Source organism: Cryptotermes secundus, unplaced genomic scaffold (genome assembly GCF_002891405.2).
Source record: "Cryptotermes secundus unplaced genomic scaffold, Csec_1.0 scaffold89, whole genome shotgun sequence".
In the NCBI taxonomy this organism is placed as follows: domain Eukaryota; kingdom Metazoa; phylum Arthropoda; class Insecta; order Blattodea; family Kalotermitidae; genus Cryptotermes; species Cryptotermes secundus.
This window is the reverse complement of record NW_019725837.1, coordinates 189,636-212,022: the sequence shown is the minus strand read 5'-3', so window position 1 is coordinate 212,022 and position 22,387 is coordinate 189,636. Positions and strand designations below refer to the sequence as shown.

General features: G+C 39.5%; 1 protein-coding gene across 2 annotated transcripts in view; it reads left to right on the top strand.

The window, feature by feature from the left end:
* Positions 1-22,387, top strand: part of LOC111863516 (OTU domain-containing protein 5-B) — a 47,830-nt gene that overhangs the window by 10,841 nt on the left and 14,602 nt on the right. For both annotated transcript variants that reach the window (XR_004512914.1, XM_023849880.2), the window contains exons 6-8: positions 2,662-2,873; positions 7,443-7,568; positions 10,906-11,182. Coding sequence is in view for 1 of the 2 variants with exons in the window: in XM_023849880.2 (XP_023705648.1) it covers positions 2,662-2,873; positions 7,443-7,568; positions 10,906-11,182 (615 nt within the window). In the remaining variant the exon portion in view is untranslated. The remainder of the gene's footprint in view (positions 1-2,661; positions 2,874-7,442; positions 7,569-10,905; positions 11,183-22,387) is intronic.

Here is a 22,387-nt window from a genome sequence, read left to right as displayed (position 1 = left end):
CCTATGTAACCTTAACCCTTTCTGGTCAGCACGTTTGGAAAAATATCCGCAGCCAGGACAACAGGTTCTTAAATGCCTGCAGAGCCACTATATGTAGTGTTTTCCACAAAAAGTTGGTGCAGCCACCATAATATCTGTCAGTGAACTGAGGGTAGTCTTCAGTACCAAATACACTGAGTCATAGTCTGTCCATCAAGGAAAGAATTATTCTTGAATTGAATGGTTTTTTAGAGTATGGCAAGTTACACACGTCACTTGCAGATTTTCCATAATTTGGAATTGTGCTGTGAACCTAACCAGTCTCACTGTCAGCCGATACAAATAATCTGATTCCACAATTCGTTTGTTTTTTGGATTATATGTTTCGAAAATTGTTTTGGGCTTGAAGCCAACTGTTGAGTCATATATTGCAATGTTTTATCTCGCATAGAATGTTCTTTAAATTGTTTCTATATGTGTTATATCACTCATGCACTTTCTTCTCCTTTCAATGGCCCGATTGTTTTATTCGGTGGTATCATTTCCACACATTCATCATCGAAAATATCAGTAAAAAGCGATCTCTGGACATTACATCACCAAAAAAAATTATCTGGGTTTACCACTCATGCTTTCACTTCAGGAATTGACACATCAGACCACATACTCCAAATGGAAATTGGGCTTAAGTGAAGTTCCCAAATTTTGTGTCTCGCATACATGTGTGTCTCAATAATAATGTTATTCATAAGCTCATCATTGAAAAATAATTCATGGGTTCTTCTTCTGGTGGAAGGTTAAATTGTGGCTCTGCATTTTTAGTACTGTGTATGCATTGGGTTTCTTGTCACCCATTGTCTAGGCTTCCCAGCCATCAATCACATATCATTAATAGATTCTTCATCTGCATCACGCAAGGGATTATATCTAGTTTCTTCAATCCAGAGGTCTGAGGTTTGGCTGAATATAAGAGCATGCTGCTGACAAGTGACACTGCATAATATACAGGGTGATTCACGAAGTTTTACCCTCACTTCGGGGAGGGCATTCCTGAGGTAATTTGGAACAAAAAAAGGTTAATGCACTAATGGTATCCAACTCATAATTAAAGAGATACAGTAATTTGAAAACTGGCGAAAAATCTTTTTTTCTTTGAATATCAGTCAAAAAAAAATAGAAATACAATACAAACACTTTTTAAATCGTTAATGTTTTAGGAAAGAAGCATTCTAAAACCAATTTTTTTTTTTTCAATTAATTTTGCACTTTGCAATATTTTTCATCGATTTTGTGTTACAAAATTACATTATTTTCAGCATCCCATTCTGTAAACATACCAATGGTTGCATATCGCACCCTTCTATCAATCTGTTTCCTTTAAACTGTTGTGCTTTAGAAGACAACTGGATTTACATAAGATTTTCAAAAATGTCTCCCTGCATGTCAACACAATGCGTCGCACGCATATGAACCGCTCTGCCTATCTACCTACGCACAACATTCAAACCGGTCTACCTTATCTGCTGACATAGCTGACTGGAACGTATGGTCACCCACGCTGAAGCATAGCGCTGCATTCACAATGATGTGTTTCAAAAATCTATTGTTACTCCATAACTATTGAAAACCGACCACAAGTTTATAAGGAAATTTTTCAGGAAATATCCCCAGGAATATGTACCATAAGCCGGGATAAAACTTTGTGATCACCCTTTATAAGTGACATTTGTTCTCAAGAAGTTAAAATTATGACTTCCAGATGGCAGAAGAAGGCAGATGAAACATTCATGGATGCGTTAGTATAGTATACAGTGCCAACTAGCAACATGTGATCGAATATGATAGCAGAAACTGGAAACAAACTTTGCTGATCATATATTGATATTCACCCGTAGAAGTACTGTCACCATGTCAAGTATTTATTGATATTCAACTGGAGAGGTTTAATAAAGTGGTGCATTTTTGTTGAGATATCCACATTATAGTGATGTAAGGTACCCTCATGAAGTACGTACTTGTTTCCCATAACGCTGAGGAGCGTTAGTTTGAATAGTAATCTTTACTGGCTGTCACATTACTGCGATGCCACGTCATAGTCCAGCTGGCTGAACATTGCATTTTTCAGTACTGATACAGTTACCCGCAGTTAAAGTATGACTGCCAGCTCTGTAGAACCAGGAGATATACAATTTACAATTCCCAGACAGTGAGCTTCTTTTTCTCTTCACATCTTCTACATTTTATGTGGGTTGAAGGACCAAATGTTTCCATCTCCTCTATCTCCCCACATTGTTTCCATTTCGATTTCTTGCCAGTTGTTTCCCCTTCCTTGTCTTCCAGTACCTTACTAAATGATCTTGTGCTGGGTCATTTAAGCTCTTAACTTGCATGAAAATATGGCCTCCAGCCCATACTGTCCAAAGATTTAAGTTCTCTGTTGCTTAATGGTAAAGGTAATTGCTGCATTCTAATAGTGCAATGTTTTGTGATTTCTGGAAGGACTTAATTTGTACTTATTCCTTTATTTTGCTCTGTTTTAAGTGCTTTGAAGGAGTTATCAGAAATCTAAGATAGTAGTCAAAATTACCCTACATGTTTTCTTCATGACTGACTGTAAACAAAGTATATGAAATTAATACATTGTGACTTGTTAGTAACTGGGTCTGTATTTTACCATTTCAGATCCTATAAATATTTTTCTGGGTAAGCACAAGAATGACAGTGAACCAATCAGGCTGTCATATCAACGTGGGAGTCATTATAACAGCATTGTTGATCCATATAAAGCCACTATAGGAGTTGGCCTAGGTCTTCCCAGCTACACTCCAGGTCTTGCTGAAAATAACCTGATGAAGGAGGCAGTGAGTCAGAGTGAACATTTTCATGTGGAGCAGGTGTGCAATATAATATATTGTGTAATATATTATAAGGAAAGAATTATTCTTGAAATGAACGGTTTTTCAAAATATGGCAAGTTACACATGTCACCTGTAGGTTTTCCTTAATTTGGAATTGTGCTGTGAACCTAACCAGTCTCAGTGTCAGCTGATACAAATAATCTTATTCCCAATTTCGTTTTTTTTTATTATTATATGTTTTGAAAATTGTTTTGCTCTTGAACCCAACTGTTGATTCATATATTGCAATGTTTTAACCTGACAGAATTTTTCTGAAACTGTTTTGTATATGTGTTTTATCACCCCACGTACTTTCTTGTCCTTTCAATGGCCCAATTGCTTTATTCATTGTTATCATATCATGCATCATCCAGAATATCTGTAAAAAGCGATTTCTGAACATTATGTGACCAAAAAAAATTATCTGGATCTTCCTCTCACTAGACCAGTAGTCTTTTGTGGCAGGTAATTGGATTAGCCCCATATTTATGGTTAGACCTAAAAACGCCTTCACTTCAGAAACTGACACATCAGACCACATACTCCAAATGGACCTCAGGCTAAGGTGAAATTCTTAAATTTTGTGTCTCATGTACCTATTTGTCTCTATAACAATGTTATTCAAGAGCTCATCATTGAAAAGTAATCTAAAATGATCCATAGACTCTGCATCTGGCAGAAGAGTAAATTGTTTCCCTGCATTTTTAGTAATGTGTATGCCTTGTGTTTCTTGTCACCCGTTGTCTAGGATTCCCACTCATCAATACGTGCAACACTTGTTTTACTCTCAGACTCACTTTCCGACGGTGCATTGCTCAGTTTTTCACTAGCACTTTGTCCTTTATTTTCCAAATTCATCACATCATCAGAGTCTATATCAAGTTTTTCGCTAAACTTATCAATAATAGATTCTTCATCCACATCACACAAGGGATTATATATCCATTTTCTTTCAATCTAGAGGGCCGAGGTTCAGCTGAACTTAAAAGCGTGCTGCTAATGCGTGACATGCTGTAATATATGAATGGAATTTGTTCCTCAAGAAGTTCAAATTATGACTTCCAGATGGCAGAAGAAGGCAGACAAACATTCATGAATGCATTTGCACAGAATACAGTGGCCAGCAATGACATATGATCAACATATGACTGGAGAAATGGGAAAGAAACTTTGTCAGTCATATATCGACATTCGTCCATGGAAGCACTGTCACCATGTCGATTAGATATCGACATATGACCTAAATGGGTTAATATTTGGTACAACTTTAAAAGAATTTTAAGTGTCTAATGTAGTCCTGTCAGCAGGAATTTGCAGCCCACAAAGCTCTGTCTTGTGTCCGTATTTGGTAATTGACACTTTCTGGGTAATTGGTTATCAGAGTGAAATTAACATTTGTGAGACATCTTACAACATATGGAAGTATACAGTGTTGCCAAACTCACAGGCTTCTCTGAATTTTGCTTTGATCAGTCTGCATCCCTACTGGTAAAGACTTTCACAAGTCATCCCATGTGTATTAAAATTCCTCTGTTTAGCTTTGACCTTTTCTTTACAATACACCCAATAGTAGGAGTGCACTGAGAATGCTTGTATTGCTAAGTGCTGCTGTAGGAGCACTGATGCGTCACTTCCGTATCAGAGTCAGTTGGGTGATAGTTGATAAGAGTACTATGGTCTGTTCTGAGTATGAACTAACAACAGAATATAATACTAAAAGTAGGAGAAGACCAAGGAATAGTGGAACACAGTGATAATCTAATTATAGCTACTGATATCCTATTTGTGATTAATTGATAGTGCCATCAAAAAAATCCAGGATTTCAATTTTTAACATATCGTTAAATTCAAGATGTTTGTTTTTGAATATGCAACAACTCTCCAGGTGTTAGCCCCTCCTTTCCTGCACAATGCTAATGTTGCAGTGATCATTGGTTTGCATTATTAATTATGTGATGGTATTCACATTACATGTTTGCTCCCAGTTATTCAGTCATTCAGCCAGTGAGATGGCATCCATTCAGCAGAAAGCTAGCTCAGTGTATGCCATGGTATGCCAAGTTCAAGTCAGCTGTGACTATTCAAAGTAATTTTCAACATATATGGAAAAGAAGCACCTACTTACATATTAGTTACTTGGTGGTTTACTCAGTTAAAGAAATGGGGAATGCTGAGAAGCAGAAATCAAGAAGAGCACAAACGTCTGAAGAGATTACGAAACATGTCAGTCATGTGTAAGAAGATCTTTCACTCATTGCAGTTTGGAACTTGGTGTACCTGAGACCATAATCCAGAATGTACTGCACTAAGTGCTTAAAATTACACATTTATATAATTCAACTAAGACATGAAATTAAGCCACTGATTTCGTGAATGCTCCGTACAGTCAGTAATGTTTGTAGATGCTGTGTTTCTTATCTGTGGCTGCATCAGTCATATGAATGCAGAATATGGGGATCACAACAACCAAATAAATTCTTTGGGCACATATGTGATACCCCAAAGGTGACTGTGGTGTGGGCTGTGGACTGCTGCATGACCATATGGCAGGACCTCTCTTTTTTGTGGAAAGAACAGTCAAAGTGAACAGTAACCTAGATCAGTTAGAACAGTTTCCCCCCATGTTTACAGCTTAGAGAGAGAAAATGCAAATGATGTTCTCTAACAAGAGAGCTCCCCACCTCATTTCAGTCTACAGGTTTGTCTTGGGGTCATTCCATGTGAAGTAATCCAGAGAGGTCGCTCACCATTTTAAAAAAAATTCATATTTTGTGCACTTATTTCTACATATTTTCACACTTCAAAAATATTTTTAAAAAAATTGTATTCTGCCGGTACAGCTGTTTTTATAATGTGAAAAAACACGTTTTCTGCTCAAATGGTGGTTTGCATTATCTTCTGTATCTCGATAACTGTTGAAGCTAGAGACTCCAATGAAAAACCAATTTGTTCCTCATGATAGGGACAACAAATCATATTATTACAAGTTTTTACTCAATTCACGTCCTCTAGGTGTAATTAAGCTTGAAATTTACCTGTCGATTTTGGGAAAAACGCTAATTTTGACCTTCAGAAACCAATGGGAAGGGGAAAGTATCAGATCTGTGGTCTCTACCCTTTGTTGTTACCCCCATGAAGAATATAATCACGTTGTTTTGAACCCCGTACCTAGTTTCCAAAATTTCCCAGGAGTTTCCAAACTTTGCTCTGGGCCCAAAATCGGCAATTTTTAACATCTCACATCTCCGGTGGGGGAGCTCCGAAAATTTTGAAACTCATAGGAAATAATGCCCTGTTCTAGGGTAACGTGAAGTTAAAATTACAACTTTGAAATTCAACTAATAGCGAAGTTATAATGCGAAAAAACGCGTTTTCTCCTGAAATGGAGGTTTGCTTCATCTCTCATATCTCGATAACTATTGAAGCTAGAGACACCAATAAGAAACCAATTTGTTCCTCATGATATGGACTATAAATCATACAATTACAAGGTTTCCCTCAACTCACTTCCTCTAGGTCTAATTGAGCTCAAAACTTACGTATCGATTTTGGGAAAAACGCTATTTTTCAACTTCAAAAACCAATGGGAGGGGGAAAGTATCAGGTCTGTGGTTTCTACTCTTTGTTGTTTCCTACATGGGGAATATAATCCCATAGGTTGAAACCCGTACCTAGTTTCCAGAATTTCTTAGGAGTTTTCAAACTTTGCTCTGGGCTCAAAATCGGGCATTTTTAACATCTCATATCTCCGTTGGAGAAGCTCTGAAAATTTTGAAATTCATAGAAAATAATGCTCTAGTCTAGAGTAACTTGGAGTTAAAATTACAACTTTGATACTATTATATTATTATATGGAACCTGAACGTTCATTAACATGTTCACAAGAGCCCTCCACTGGTCCCTATCCTGAGCCAGATCAATCCAGTCCATACCATGCCATCTTATCTCTCTAAGATCCATTTTAATATTGTCCACCCACCTATGCCTTGGTCTTCCCAGTGGTCTCTTTCCTTATGGCTTTCCCGCCACTATCCCATACGCATTCCTCATCTCCTCCATTCGTGCTACATGCCCTGCCCACCTCATCCTCCTTGACTTGAGCATTCTAATTATACTTGGAGAAGAGTACAAGTTATGGAGCTCCTCATTATGTAGTTTTCTCCCACCTCCTATCACTTCATCTCTCTTCAGTCCAAATATTCTCCTCGACACCCTGTTCTCGAACACCCTCAGTCTATGTTCCTCCCATAATGTCAGAGACCAGTATTATATTTAAGCATCCTGTTACACTCTACACAATGTATGACACAAACTCTGTCCTAAGTGCAACAATTTATTGTAGTTCTTTTGTCTTCTTTTCTTCTACACTACATGTTTCGGCCGTAAATGGCCATCATCAGGTGTACGGCCGAAACATGTAGTGTAGAAGAAAAGAAGACAAAAGAACTACAATAAATTGTTGCACTTAGGACAGAGTTTGTGTCATACATAGCATAGTATTTATTTGTGGTATTTTTCTAAAAATGGTTAGTAGTGTTCTGAGGAGAAATACCTTATGGCTTACAGGCAATGTTGGAAGATAAGCTACGTGCTACAGACTGGGAAGCTACAAATGAAGCAATTGAGGAGCAGGTTGCAAGGGAAAGTTATTTGCAGTGGCTCAGAGACAATGAGCAGAGAAACAAGAATATGGTACGTTGATACTGATGTACAGTGCTTCTGGCTTCGCTTTCCAAATATGGCATGTTTGTTGAAAATAACAAGCTGTTAAGGTACAAATTGAACAGTTACGTTTGAGAGTAATAGCTGCTGTGTTGTCAGATATTACCTGTCTTCTGTATTTGTTTGTTTGGTATTGGTTCTTGGGTCATGGGTGATATGTGTAAACTGGCTACTTTGTATAAACTCATTCCCCCAGTTGTTGCCTGGAGACAGTATAAAATCCATTTTGTTTCATTATCTCAAAAACAGTACAACTTAACGGGAAATGTGTATTGGACATGAAATGTGAGTTCCGTTTTTATCTATGATGTTTCTTCAAAACTGTTTTAATTCTGATAAATATTTAGTAAGTTCACATGATTTTTGAATGAGATGTGTGCTTGGTAGTGTCCTTTATCATTGTCAGATTTTAACTTCTTTTAGTACATTTACACATTTTAGTAAACCTCTCTAATGTTGTACTTCATTAATATCTGTTCATTGGTTCTCAGTTTGTTACAGACAGATGAACAGTCAAATATAATGAAGCTACTACATTCATTTTTGCAAGTTTTCTTTTCATACACACCATTATTTGTTATTTATTTCATTATTTTTGTACCCTGGTGCCGGATAGTAATATACATAATTAGAAATTTATTTCAGTCATTTTCATATATTACAAGTACTTATTATAACAGTCATTTTTATGAATTTTATAAATTCTCATTATATTGAGGATGCAGTGGAAGTGGTCACTGGATAAAAGTTATCGTTTCATACATGTATATTACTGTCTTAAATGCAACATTTGTTTTTTTGTCTCATATACATCTTGTCTTACTGCATGTTTCGGCTTACTGAGGCCATCATCAGGTGTGAGTCCTTCCAAAATTTTCACTGTATGTTCTACCTTGTGTCACAAACCTGTACTCAGTGTTTTTTTGAAGTTATTTGTTTGTATAAATTATTAAAAAATCTTTAAAATATATCCGTTAAAATTCTGTTGCACTGTATTTGGTGCCATAGTGTGGATGTTATGTGTGTTATAGATGTGCATGTTAGTTGACTATACAGTATTTATATACATGTTAAGAGTGTTGTGGTGGCATGTTGAAGGAAGATATGATATGTGTGTGACAAAATATATATTGAATTTAAGATGGTAATATGTATGTATGAAACTGTAATATTAATGCAGTAAGATGCTTAAGTAGAACAGAATAAAGATTAGAACATTCACAAGCACATCATGGAAAGATGTTATAAACTGATGCCATGCTTGTGAATTTTGTATTATGTTACTGTGAAATGTGACCACATTTCAACCATTTTAGTCAACAGTCATGACTGACCTTTATAGTATGCATCTTGTTGTGTGGCATATGGAAGATATGTAATGGGAAAGTCTACTACTGTGTTACCACTTGTTTTGTTAGTTGTTTGTGATAACGCTGCCCAGAATAAGAATATAATAGGTAACCATTATAGATATGCTTATATGAGACATCCTACATAATACTAATTGTAATATATGTAAAACAGAGTACAACTCATTTTCCAGGAAAGTTAAAAACCATCGTGACGTAGATTCTGAGGAAATGTCCCAGCAAGCAGTTACCCCACATCAGAGCTATTACTACCACAGTGAAACAACCAAACAACATATATATGGATATGTAGCGGTCACAAAGTCGTAAATAAGACATATATTATAAATATCTTAATTGCTATTTAATTATAATTTAAAGTTTTATCCTATTAATGTCAAGTTCTGAAATATATTTGAACTACATTTAAATTAAAGCGTGTTTGTTAGTATAAAAATCATACAAACACAATATGGATCCATATTGAACGATGACACAATTCAAGAACTGGTACCAGTATTTTTGTATGCTTGAAGGTGACCCAAGAAAAGGGTTGAAAAATGTAGCGTTACCACCATCTAATAAAACAAATGTTGACACAGTAGTATCTATTTTGTCTTTTTTCAGAATTGTTGTGTAGACTGTCCCATTATATATATCTTTAGTCATGACTAAGCCAAGGATTAAAAAAACCTGTTGTAATTTACACTGCTTGTAGGGGAAAGTAGATGCTGTCTCATAAAATTTTCTTTTTCTGTGCTTTACACAGCAAATGTTAATGTACAAGGTGGTTCAAATATGACCGGGACTGATTTTTTTGTAAACAAGCTGCACTTCGCAGCAGCTGTGCGACCTTGCAAGAGTGAAGCCACAACCTCTACCCTCCCTCCTGTTAGGGTTAGAACCTGTTCAGTGCTGTCTGGAAGTTGCTAGAGTGATGAGAGAACAGAAGCTACCGCGGAGCGTGGAACAACACATTGTGATCAAATTCGTCATTGGAGAAAACGTCCAGTCCACTGAAATTCACCACAGACTCCAACAACAGTATGGGGAAGAGTGTCTTGCATGGACCCGTGTGTTTGAGTGATGTTAAATGCTTCAGAGAGGGCAGAGAGCGCGTGGAGAATGAACCACACGATTGTTGGCCGCGAACATCCATCACCAAGCCGAACATTGATCGTGCAGACGTGCTTATTCGTGAGAATAGGCGCATCACTATCAAGGAACTTGGAGTAAGATCCGATCCAAGCGGAAGACAGGTGGAAAGCGGGTAGCCTTCCTTCAAGAAAATGCATGCCCCATACTTCCAAAACAACAATGGAAACCCTTCGGAAATTGAAATGGAATCTTCTGACACATCCGCTGTACAGTCCTGATTTGGCCCCAAGTGATTTCTACCTGCTTGGAAGGCTCAAATCAGACTTGCAAGGCATGTGGTTTGTGGACAACGACGCCGTCATCCAGACTGTTCAGGAGTGGATNAATTCAGTCCGGGTTGTATATGAACCACCTAGTAACTGGAAGTCATACGAATTTTCGCAGGGCTGATTTTATCAAATATACTTTTGCAATATATGAAAAACTGAAGTTATAATAAAGTTGAATATGAAACTGTGCAGCTTCTTTTATGAAACTTATATGATATCAGTTTCATTCAGATATCCCAGTAAGTTGTGGGGGGGTATAATGTTTTGTATAATGACTGATTTTAAAACAGAAGTCTATTCTCAAAACCACTGAGTTATAAAATAGAACACTTTGTGCTTTTATTTATGTCATTGAAACTAGGCAAAAACATTTTTATTTCCTTGTGCTGTAAATCATCCTTTCATTAAAGTTCGACAGTGATCATTTCAGAAATAAATGTCACTCTATGGACTTTTATTTTCTTGAGGCTGAAATGAATGTTAGTTACATAATTCAGTAGTGAGCTGATATAGCATGACATATGTTGGCAGCAACGGGCAACAACTGCAACTTCCAGTACAGCAACAGTCACCTCAGATAACAATCGCACATCACCACGTACAAGGGTTGCAGGACTAAATTCTCCCTCACCTCCAGAGTCTCATCGCAACTCCCCCAAAGTTGTGGATGCACAGCACTTCGCAGATGATGCAACTGCATGTTCTTCATCAGCTGGATGCAGCTGGAATGAGATGCCAAACTCCAGGCAGGGCTTTGACATTCTTGAAACAGCCTCTTTTCTCAACCACTTCTCTCCAGAGCTGTTCGGTAAGCACATATACCCTAAAAAATTTGATGGTCTTTTAAAAGAAATTTGTGTTATATAGTTGTGCAGAAAGCACACATCCTGTGTGCTGCCACAAGGTATGAGGTGTGCCATGTAATTTTTATGAGAAAATATACATTAAAACCTCGGTAATTCAGTATCGATTAATTCAAAGTAAATGTTGATGTTTTTTAACCAGTTAATTCAAAATGCAATTTGAATTCAAAGCTGCATTCCAGCCCAACAGTAGCTTAAGATTTGAATTACTGAGAATTATTTTAATGTAATTTCTGCTAATTTTGTAAAAGGAATCTGAATTATACCTTGTCCATTCCTGAAATCCTTCCCACTGTGAAAGAATGCTAATAACTTTGAACACGCGAGTCGATTTGAGTAACAGGTCTTTGTGTGAGTCACAACCATTCATAGCTACAGCTCTTAAGTACAGACTGCAAAGAGTGACCATTGTACTAGGAACATGCAAGAGACTAGGTATATTGAGTTGAATCTCTCACATAAAGGGTATTCATTTTTTAGTCCGTCATTTAGTGTAAAACGTTAAGGAAAAGTAGAGAATATACGTGTGTTTACGCAGAATATAAGAAAACCGACCCCCATAGTGGAAGAACCACACACAAGTTTTAATTATGACACATAAGATGAATAATCTTAACAAGTTTTAGTGTGTGGATATTCATTATAGTTGACAAGTGTGCACTTTTTAAATAATTTTATAAAGGCAATCAATGAAATAGATTAGCGTAATTAGGGCACCTGATGATGGCACTATGTTGCCGAAACATGTCGTGAAGTAACAGGTGAAATTGAGTGCACTACAAGATGGCAACTGTATACATATCATGGATGTGTTATATTTTATTTCCATATGCCTGCGTTCTATGGAGCAAGGATTTATGAAATTGGAAGGTGCTATGGCATGGAAATGAATGTGGAGAAAACAAAAGTAATGAAAATTTCGAGACAACCAACCCCAGTCACAATAAAGATAGACCAAAAACAAATAGAGAATGTGAAATGTTTTAAATATTTGGGCACCTTGTTAACAGATGATGCAAGGTGTACTAGTGAAATTAAATCCAGGATTGCCATGGCAAAAGCTGCATTTAGCAAGAAGAAGAATCTTTTTACCAGCAAATTGGACTTAAATTTGAGGAAGAAACTAGTGAAATGCTACATTTGGAGCATAGCTCTGTATGGGGCTGAAACATGGACACTTAGGGCAGTAGATCAGAAACATCTGGAAAGTTTTGAAATGTGGTGTTGGAGAAGGATGGAGAAGATCAGTTGGACCGATTATGTGAGAAATGAAGAAGTGTTAACTAGAGTCAGGGAGCAGAGGAATATCCTACACGAAATAAGAAAATGGAAGGCTAATTTGATTGGTCATGTTTTACGCAGAAACTGCCTTCTGAAAGAAATTATTGAAGGAAAGATAGAGGGGCAGATAGAAGTGACCAGAAGACAAGGAAGAAGACGTAAGAAGATGCTGGATGACCTTGGGGACAGAAGAGGATACTGTCATTTGAAGGAGAAAGCTCTAGATCGCATTAAGTGGAGGAATTGTTTTGGAAGAGATTGTGGACCTGTCGTCTGACAGATTACTGATGATGATGATGATGGCTCTATAGTTTTGTACCCCTATTTCATGGTGCACAATTTTGTTGCATGCCATCATCTGTTGTTGACATATTACGTGTGCCACAAGTAAAGAAGCTGGTCACGGTAGCCAGGCGGTCTAACTAAGGCATGTACTGTCTTTGCTTACTTGGAAACCAGAATTGTGGGTTCGAATCCCACTCAGGGCATGGATGTTTAGTTTGTGTGTGTGCGTTTTTCTGTGTTTGTGTACAGGTAGAAGCCTTGCAACAAGCTGATCACCAGCCCAAGGAGTCCTACCGAATGTGTAAGATCTAGAAAAACTGAAGTGAACAGAGAAGTTCATGGAGGTAGGCCTAGGCCCACTGGGGCTGTAGTGCCAAGGGGGGGAAGAAAAAAAGAGTAAAGAAGGGTTGTGGAACACAGTTACAGTTGAAATCTTGGTATGAGCTCCACCTTCCACAGTTTTTTTATATTGTAGCCCTTATTGTTATTTTGAACAGTTAGTCGCCATTTATGATATTGATGCCAGTCTGTCTTTCTCCACTGCTGTTTTACTGTATGCTACTGCTCTGTCCACTTGTGATTTATAGCACGCACTATTTCCTGTCCATATTTCTCTGCCCTGGTTTCACACATCCATGCTTCTCTTGCATCCTGCTCAGACTGATGCTAAGACTGTCAGTCAAACTGTTCTGGTTGTTTCTGTGGAAGTCTGCATACTCCAGTAAGGTTCCAGGTGATCCTCAGGTTACTGGCTGTGATCATCAGTAGTTGGCTGCAAAACATTTTTGAAGCAGAGCCTCAAACCTTTACTCAAACAAAGAGGCACATGAAAGCCAGGTTATGCACACCACTGCACTCCTCTCTCTCATGTAACACGTCTCATCCTGAGTAGTCCCTACATGCAGGACCAATCTCTCCAAATACACCACCGTCCTCTTTCTCCTGGGATGACTTTGTAGCTTGTAGACTTCATCTCTGATCCAGATGATCACCTAAGTGCCTTGCCAGTGTGATTGCAGCATATGCAGCTTTCCTCTGGTCCATGTCAGGCAGTACAACCAGACTTCCCTCTTCCTAGTATCCTGTGTAGTGGTCTAGTCACTTGTAGCAGGCCTGCATCCAGTCCCTGGCGATCCTCAAATAGTGCCATGCTGTTGGCTCCACCTCTCAAAATCATCATCCCTTGTGTGTAGCCAGTAGTACCCTTTGTCTAACCTTATCCAGGGTTTAATTGACAGCCAGATGTCTTCCTGAAGAGCCTTCATAAAGCTTTCCCTGTACTTCCCTTACCTTGCTCTGTGGAAGATCAATTTTAGGTTCTCATAGACCATCCCTCAGCCAACTCCCAGTGGCACTCTAGCAAGCCATCTCTCACTGCCAGTGAATTCCACTGGGCCCAGTAATTCTTGTAGATGGGTCTGCAGTCAGCAGTGTTCTACCTGGCATGCTGTCCAGTCTCCACTTCCTGTAGAATTGGCCCTGCATCTTTGCCATCCTACTCAGGATGGGACAGCCATCTGGAGTGGAAGCAGTGACAGTCTCATACCTCCAGGCTACCTGACTCAGCTTTCTGACAACAAGTCCCTTCTCTCCTGGTAGGGTCTTCTGGAGAGCACATCTGCATTAGTGTAGTTCTGCCCTTGACAGTGTTCAGCCACCATAAAAGGTAATGCTTTTGGAAGTTGAACCGGTGTCTTCACCATGTACAAGGTGGTTCAAATATGACCAGGACAAATTTAAAAAAAAAAAACATAATTGCCAAACACTTACTTGCACATGTCAATCTTCAACATACTCCCCTCCGGAGTCAACACATTTTTTCCAACTTTCTGGAAGAATCCTAATGCCCAACAAAAAAAGACTTGTGGTTGGCAGCGTATCCACTCCCGAACATTCTGGATGACAGCGTCGTCGTCCACAAACCGCATGCCTTGCAAGTCTGATTTGAGCCTTCCGAACAGGTAGAAATCACTTGGTGCCAAATCGGGACTGTATGGCGGATGTGTCAGAAGGTTCCAGTTCAATTTCCGGAGGGTTTCCATTGTTGTTTTGGCCGTGTGGGGGTGTGCATTGTCTTGAAGGAAGGCTACCCGCTTTCCACCTCTCTTCCACTTGGATCGAATCTTTTCCTTCACGTCTGTTGCCAGAAGGTCTGAGTAATAAGCTGCGTTGACTGTTCTGGCATCTGTCAGAAAGTCTACATGGATAACCCCCTGCCGACGACCATGCGGTTCATTCTCCACGTGCTCTCTGCCCTTTCTGAATCACTTACACCACTCAAACACATGGGTCTGTGACAGACACTCTTCCCCATACCGTTGTTGGAGTGTGTGGTGAATTTCAGCGGACGGGATGTTTTCTCCGAGGAATTTGATTACAATGCGTTGTTCCACGCTCCGCTGTACCTTCTGTTCACTCATCACTCTAGCAACTTCCAGACAGGACTGCACAGGTTTTAACCCGAACAGGAGGGAGAGTGGAGGTTGTGGCTACAATCTCTCAAGGTCGCATAGCTGCTGCACAGTGTGGCTTGTTTACAAAAAAAATCAGTCCTGGTCATATTTGAACCACCTAGTACATTCCTTCACAGTGGGGCATCCTTCATATTTGTTCGCACTAGTGTGTTCACTACCTCCAGGGGGTTCTCTAGCAGTGCAGTTGTGACTCTCCCTTACCAGCCCAGTGATTTCCTCATTACTGGCCATTATGCAGGGTCATGATGATGGAAATGCTCCAGGGCACAAAAATGACATTTTTCTTCCAATTGTAGCACACAGTGCTTCAAATCCACGGCTGCATCTCAGGCTTGCAGGATATCCAGCCACTGGGATAACTCACTTTTGAGATGCACTTTACCCCATAGTCAGCTCCAGCAGGACATCCTTCAACACAGTGGTTCTCCCCGGATGCCGCCTAAAGAACATATGGCCTGTATGAAGTTCTCATGTAACCCAGTAATGGCCCAATGGATCAACTGCTGCTGCTAATTCTTGTAGTGGCTTGCCATTCAGTTGGGTCCTAGCTTTGAATTATGGCTGGTAGGCCACCACCAGCTGGTGATCTCAATGGCCTTTTAGTGCCCTGACAGTATCCTCATATGTCATTCCAGATGGGACACTATAGGATGTCAGCAGTCTTCCATTGCAGAATGGCAAGTAGATGCTTGATCTTCTCACAGGCAGCTCAACTGTTATGATCAACCATAACCTCAAACTTGGTGAAACAATGTCCAGGACATTTATCCGGCAAACTTCTGTGGCTTTACCATGACAGCATTGGCCCCTTTGTTCCACCCATCTTCTTGTCTAGTTTGAACTTCTGCTGCCACCAGCCACATCTAAAACTCCAGTATTTGTCTTCAAGGTTGCATTGAATCACTTCTGTATCGAGCCTTGTCACTTCCCCATCTCTTTATGTCACCTGCAGCTCACTACTAACCTTGCAAAGATTCTGAGGCTGCTGTTGATGCACTGACATGACGTCCATCCACTGTTGGTTTAGCATACATGGTGTGTTCAAAAAGTATCGAACCTTCAATTTTGACCGAGGATTTCGGCATGAGGAGAGTGTTCGTGAAATTCGTAAACAGTAACCCCAACTTTCTGAACACTGTGATCACAGGCGGTGAGTCGTGGGTTTATGGGTACGGCCCGGAAACCAAGATGCAGTCATCACAGTGGAAACATCCGACATCCCCGAGGCCAAAAAAATCACAGCAGGTCCGTAGCAATATCACGGTCATGTTGGCCATTTTCTTTGACTCCTGTGGGGTTGTGCATCATGAGTACGCACCACAAGGCCAAACCATCACAAAGGAATACTACCAGGAGGTCCTTGGTCACCTTCGTGATGCTGTGTGGTGCAAACGACCGGATCTGTGGGCAGCAAAAACTTGGCAGCTCCATCATGATAACGCACCCACCCATTCTGCGCATCTGATTCAGACTTTCATCACCAAACACAACATCCCTGTGGTTCGTCAGGCTTCCTACTCCCCCAACATGGCTCCGTGTGACTTTTGGCTATTTCCCAAGCTGAAAATGTCGCTGAAAGGAACCCAATTTGAGTCGAGAGAAGACATCATGTGGAATGTGACAGCCTGGCTGATCACCATTCCAAAAGACACGTTCCAGAAGTGTTTCCAACAATGGCGGAAGTGCTGGGAGAAGTGTGTGCATTACCAAGGAGACTACTTTGAAGGGGATTAGGGTTTTGTACCTCCAAATCAATAAATGTATTTCTGCCGACCAAAGGTTCGATACTTTTTGAACACACCACGTATCTGATGTTATTGCTGCTGCTGCTGCTGCCTTTATCATTATTTGGAACATCTATTGTATCCTGGTCAGTAGCCAGTTATGAACTGGAGTAGCATGGTGAACTTCAGGATAATTCAACCTCTCAGAATGCTGACACAATCGCAAATGTCCGTGAACTGGTGATATGAGAGCATCAATTGACTGTCAGAATGATGCAGATGAATTAAACTTTAGTAAGAAGATAATTGTCGGATTCTGCATGAAGATTTACACAAAGTTCATCCCACACAGGATAACAGATTAAAAGAAGCAATGGAGACTCACATTATGCCAAGACTTAATCCATATGTGTCAAAACAATCCAAGTATTCTAGATTTCATTGTAACTGGAGATAGATGGGTTATGGGTATTTCAGAATGACTGTAAGATGTGCATGTGATGGACCTCAAAGACATCACCAGGGCACAAAAAGTTTCGTTTGCTGAAATCCACCATCAAAATCGTACCGATCACATTTTTTGACAATCGGGGTGTAGTCCATAGAGTATTTGTGCCTAAAGAACAGACAGTCAATAGTGCTTTCTACATTGAGGTTATTGGAAGATTGTTCAAGCGCATTTCCCGGCTGCGACCACAATTTTGAGTAGAGGGCAGTTGCTTCTTGTTGCGCAGTGATATCCCCATTCTGCACTAGTAGTGAAGGCGATTCTATCCGAACATGATGTGGAGAAAGCCACTCTCCCTATTCTCCTGCTCTTGAACCAGCAGATTTCTTTTTCTCTTTTTTAAGATGAAAACTACCCTGAAAGGAAAGAGGTTTGAGGATGGTGAAGACATTAAGAAAAACCTGACAACCCAGCTAAATACTGTTCCCTTGAAGGCCTTTGCTGACTGTTTCAAAAACATTTTGAACAATACAACCAATATATTCAAGTAGACATAGATTGCTTTCAATAATATAAATAAAACAATTTATGATATCTTTGTATTTTTTTCACAATGTCTAATGTGAATACTGGTCCAGGAACTTTGTTGCTACACTGCATATAATTAGTTAGGAAGAAAACTTGCAAGAATGTGCTCTGCCATTGTTGACTCACCCGATGAACTGTATCCATAACAACACCATAACAAGTCAGTACACTGTAGTAAACTGGCACTCTGAATGTAATATTTATGACATACATGTTTCAATTTAAATCTCAGAATGTATGACATGCCACTCTCAAATCTGGCCCATGCTTCATTTCTTAAAGGTACACTGTGCACTGCTCCTTGCATCATCGAAGCTAATGCCCAGTGTATGTTTTCTGTTCATTCAGTGACCAAGCATGTTGGCTCAAGTGGTAATGCTTCTAATTGTTGTTATTTAGAAAGTGCCCAATTTGAATCTCAGCTGATATTCTAATTAACTTGACGTGTTGCTCAGTCATTTCAAACAAGTGCTAGAATAGGACGTTAAAGTAGGCCACAGCTTCTTCCTCCTGCATCCCTTACATTTGTGAACATCTAGTCATTCAGTGATATATGATCTGAGTTACTAACAATGTTGTTCATTGAGTATATGGGAAATATTATTGTAATTCAGTCTTCAAAATCTTCCCATTTGTACAAGTAGCATGGTTTCAAGAATAGGAATCTTGTCAGATAGTTCTTGCAGCATAACATTATGCAGAGTGAAAGCACAGTATATCTGATATAATTTATAACAAAGAGTGTATTATGGTGATAAAATCAATGGAACCATTGATTTCTCAACATAACATATGTGGGTTCTAACCACAGAAACGTGCAGATGTGGCATCCTCTGAACATCAGTCCAGTAGCTTCTTTCTATATATATATATTGTGTTGCTTGACTGGTGATTGGAGTTGAAATTTTTGTCTTACTGCTGCTCATATAAGTTGAAAAGTGTTCAGTCCTAATTAAGGCAATGAAACGAAAGAGCGTAGGTTTCAGTACAAAGCTTGAAATAATGCATCTATATGAAACTACTGACTCATCATCATCATCATCAGTAATCTGTCAAGACGACAGGTCCACAGTCTCTTCCAAAACAATTCCTCCACTTAATGCGATCTAGAGCTTTCTTATTAAAATGACAGTATCCCCTTCTGTCCCCAAGGTCAACCAGCATCTTCTTACGTCTTCTTCCTCGTCTTCTTGTCACTTCTATCCGCTCCTCTATCTTTCCTTCAGTAACTTCTTTTAGAAGGCAGTTTCTGCATAAAACATGACCAATCCAATTAGCCTTCCGTTTTCTTATTTCGTGTAGGATATTCCTCTGCTCACTGACTCTAATTAACACTTCTTCATTTCTCACATAATCGGTCCAACTGATCTTCTCCATCCTTCTCCAACACCACATTTCAAAACTTTCCAGATGTTTCTGATCTACTGCCCTAAGTGTCCATGTTTCAGCCCCATACAGAGCTATGCTCCAAATGTAGCATTTCACTAGTTTCTTCCTCAAATTTAAGTCCAATTTGCTGGTAAAAAGATTCTTCTTCTTGCTAAATGCAGCTTTTGCCATGGCAATCCTGGATTTAATTTCACAAGTACACCTTCCATCATCTGTTAACAAGCTACCCAAATATTTAAAACATTTCACATTCTCCACTTGTTTTTGGTCTATCTTTATTGTGACTGGGGTTGGTTGTCTCGAAATTTTCATTACTTTTGTTTTTTCCACACTCATTTCCATGCCATAGCCCCTTCCAATTTAAATTAGTCTATCAATCATGCCCTGTAGCACAGTTTCTTCCTTAGCCATTAACACAAGGTCATCTGCATATTTCACAGTTTGAATAATTTGCCCTCCTACTTTGAAGTCACCGAGCCCATCCAGAGCTTCCTTGGTAAGGCATTCGCTGTACAAGTTGAACAGAATTGGTGATAAACAGCATCCTTGTCGAACTCCTCTTCCAATCTGCACACTTCCTGTCTCCCCCCTGTCCAGTCGTACTCTAACTTTCTGATCCATGTACAATTTGCTAATCAATCTTCTTTCATGCCAATCGATACCTGTTTCTTTCAGGATCTGCATTAATTTGGTCCAGTTTACCCGGTCAAATGCCTTCTGCCAGTCTATGAAGCAAACACACAGTTCTTCATCTATCTCCAAAGTTCGTTCCGCTATAATTCTCATCATCCCAATTGCATCCCTGGTTCCTTTTCCTCTTCTAAATCCAAACTGATCTTCTCCAAGTACATCCTCTATTTTCCTTTCAATTCTTCTTTTAAGTATCTTTGCTATTATCTTTGCTGTATGTGCAATAAGACTTATTGTGCGATGGTCGCTGCATTTTGTAGCTTTTGTCTTTTTCTTTAAGGCAATCATTGTAACTTCTGTAAAGTCCTTGGGCCACTCTCCACTTTCATATATGGTGTTCATTAGTTTTGTCAGTGTTTTCAAACCACCTTCTCCCAGTAACTTGAGCACATCTCCAGGTACATCATCATCTCCTGTAGCCTTTCCCTTCCTCATTTCCTTGATAGCTTTTTCCACCTCACTTTGTAAAATATGTGGTTCTTTCCCGTCTGTATATGCTTCTTCTTCCGGTTCAACTTCTAAGGTTTCTGGCCGATTAGGTCGATCATATAGTTCTGAAATATAATTTTCCCAAATTTTCAGCACTTGCCTCTGATCTACTATTCTATTCCCCTGGGAGTCTTCGATGCCAACATTTTGAATCCCATGATTCTCTTTCCATCCTAGTTCTTTTGTCTTCATGTACATCAAATCATAACGGCCTGTTCTTTGAAATTCCATAATCTCATTACATATCTTCTCAAGATATTCCTTTTTGGCCCTGTCCGTGGCTCTTTTCAATTCATTCCTCAGTCTCCTGTATTTTCTCCTGCCTTCTTCATTGTTGACATTCTTCCATTTCCTTCATTCCTCCATTTTACTCATCATCTCCTGTGTAACCCATGGTTTTCTTGCTATCTTCTCAACTTTACCAACCAAATCACTGATAGTATCTAACATGCATTCTTTTATATTGTTCCACTGCGCTTTAGCATTTCCGCTTTCACCTTCAAATGCACCGAGTTTCTCTTCTAGGGTCTCTTGCACGCTTTGTCTTTGAGCATATAACTTCTCCAAATCCCATCTGGGTCTGCGCTTTCGAAATCCTATAATTTTCTTCAACCTGGTTCAGAACTTGGCAACCAGTAAGTTGTGGTCAGAGTCAATATCTGCTCATCAAGAAGCAAAGTTATAAGATGGTATGTATAGGCATACCCCAGAGTTACATCGCCTTAGGTTTCAGCCTGATGTCTACAAGTTGAAGCACTGCCTTACTCCTTACTAGGGCTAGCAGATGTAAAACGGAGAAACGGAGGGCATATCTTTTACATCACAAGTTGAATCATCAAGGGCTGGAGGCTTTCTTGCTGGAGATTTGGATGCACTTCTTGAAGCAGCAAGAAGTTGGGCTTTGGGTTGATATTGATGCTAGAGATGGACTTTCAGCGTCGTTTGTGAGCTAGATAGTCATATCTTTTCTCTGTGGATTTCTGTGTAATAGGCATAATCCCTTACAAGGTTAGCACTGACTTTTGAACCTCTTCAAAATCCGGATCATGCTTTTTCAAAAGAGCCATGCCAGCTTTGAAATTAGAGAAAACTTCAGAGAGAATTTGGAAGTTATGCCTTGAGGCTCAATGATGGATACCTCTTCAGGTACATCTTGCCTCTGCTCTTCCAGTGCCAAGGGATGAGAATTGGAGTCCATAAGTTCAGCTACATCTTGTGGCTCCACTTCTACCTCTACCTCTAACGGCCTTGCCATCTTTACAGTATTCTCAGTCACTTCAGGTACAGGATTTTTGAAGCTTTCAAAATCATCTGTCAACTCTGGATATAGTTTTTTCGAGGCACCATTCACTGTAAAGATCTTAACATCATTCCATGTAACTCATTTAGTCTTGATGCCATCTAAAATTGTAAAGCCTTCATCATCACTTCTTGCCCAGTTCCTTCTTCAGTGTCTGTTGCTGTAATACACCTGCTGAAGGTTCTTCTTAGGTAGGAGTGGTATAGCTTGAAGGAAATTGTGACACAGTGATCCATGGGCTGCAGCAGTGAGGTGGTTTTGGGTGGCAGAAATATCATTTGAACATTAGGGTGCAGATCATCTAACGATGAAGGGTGGCCAGGAGCATTGTCTACAAAGAGTCAAGTTTTGAAAGGGATGTTCTTACAATAGCCATTCATTCACCTCTGTTACAAAGCAGCTGTCAAACCATTCTTCAAAAAGTGCAGCAGTTATCCATGCTTTTGCATTAGACGTCCAGTGCACTGGAAGTCTATTTTTAA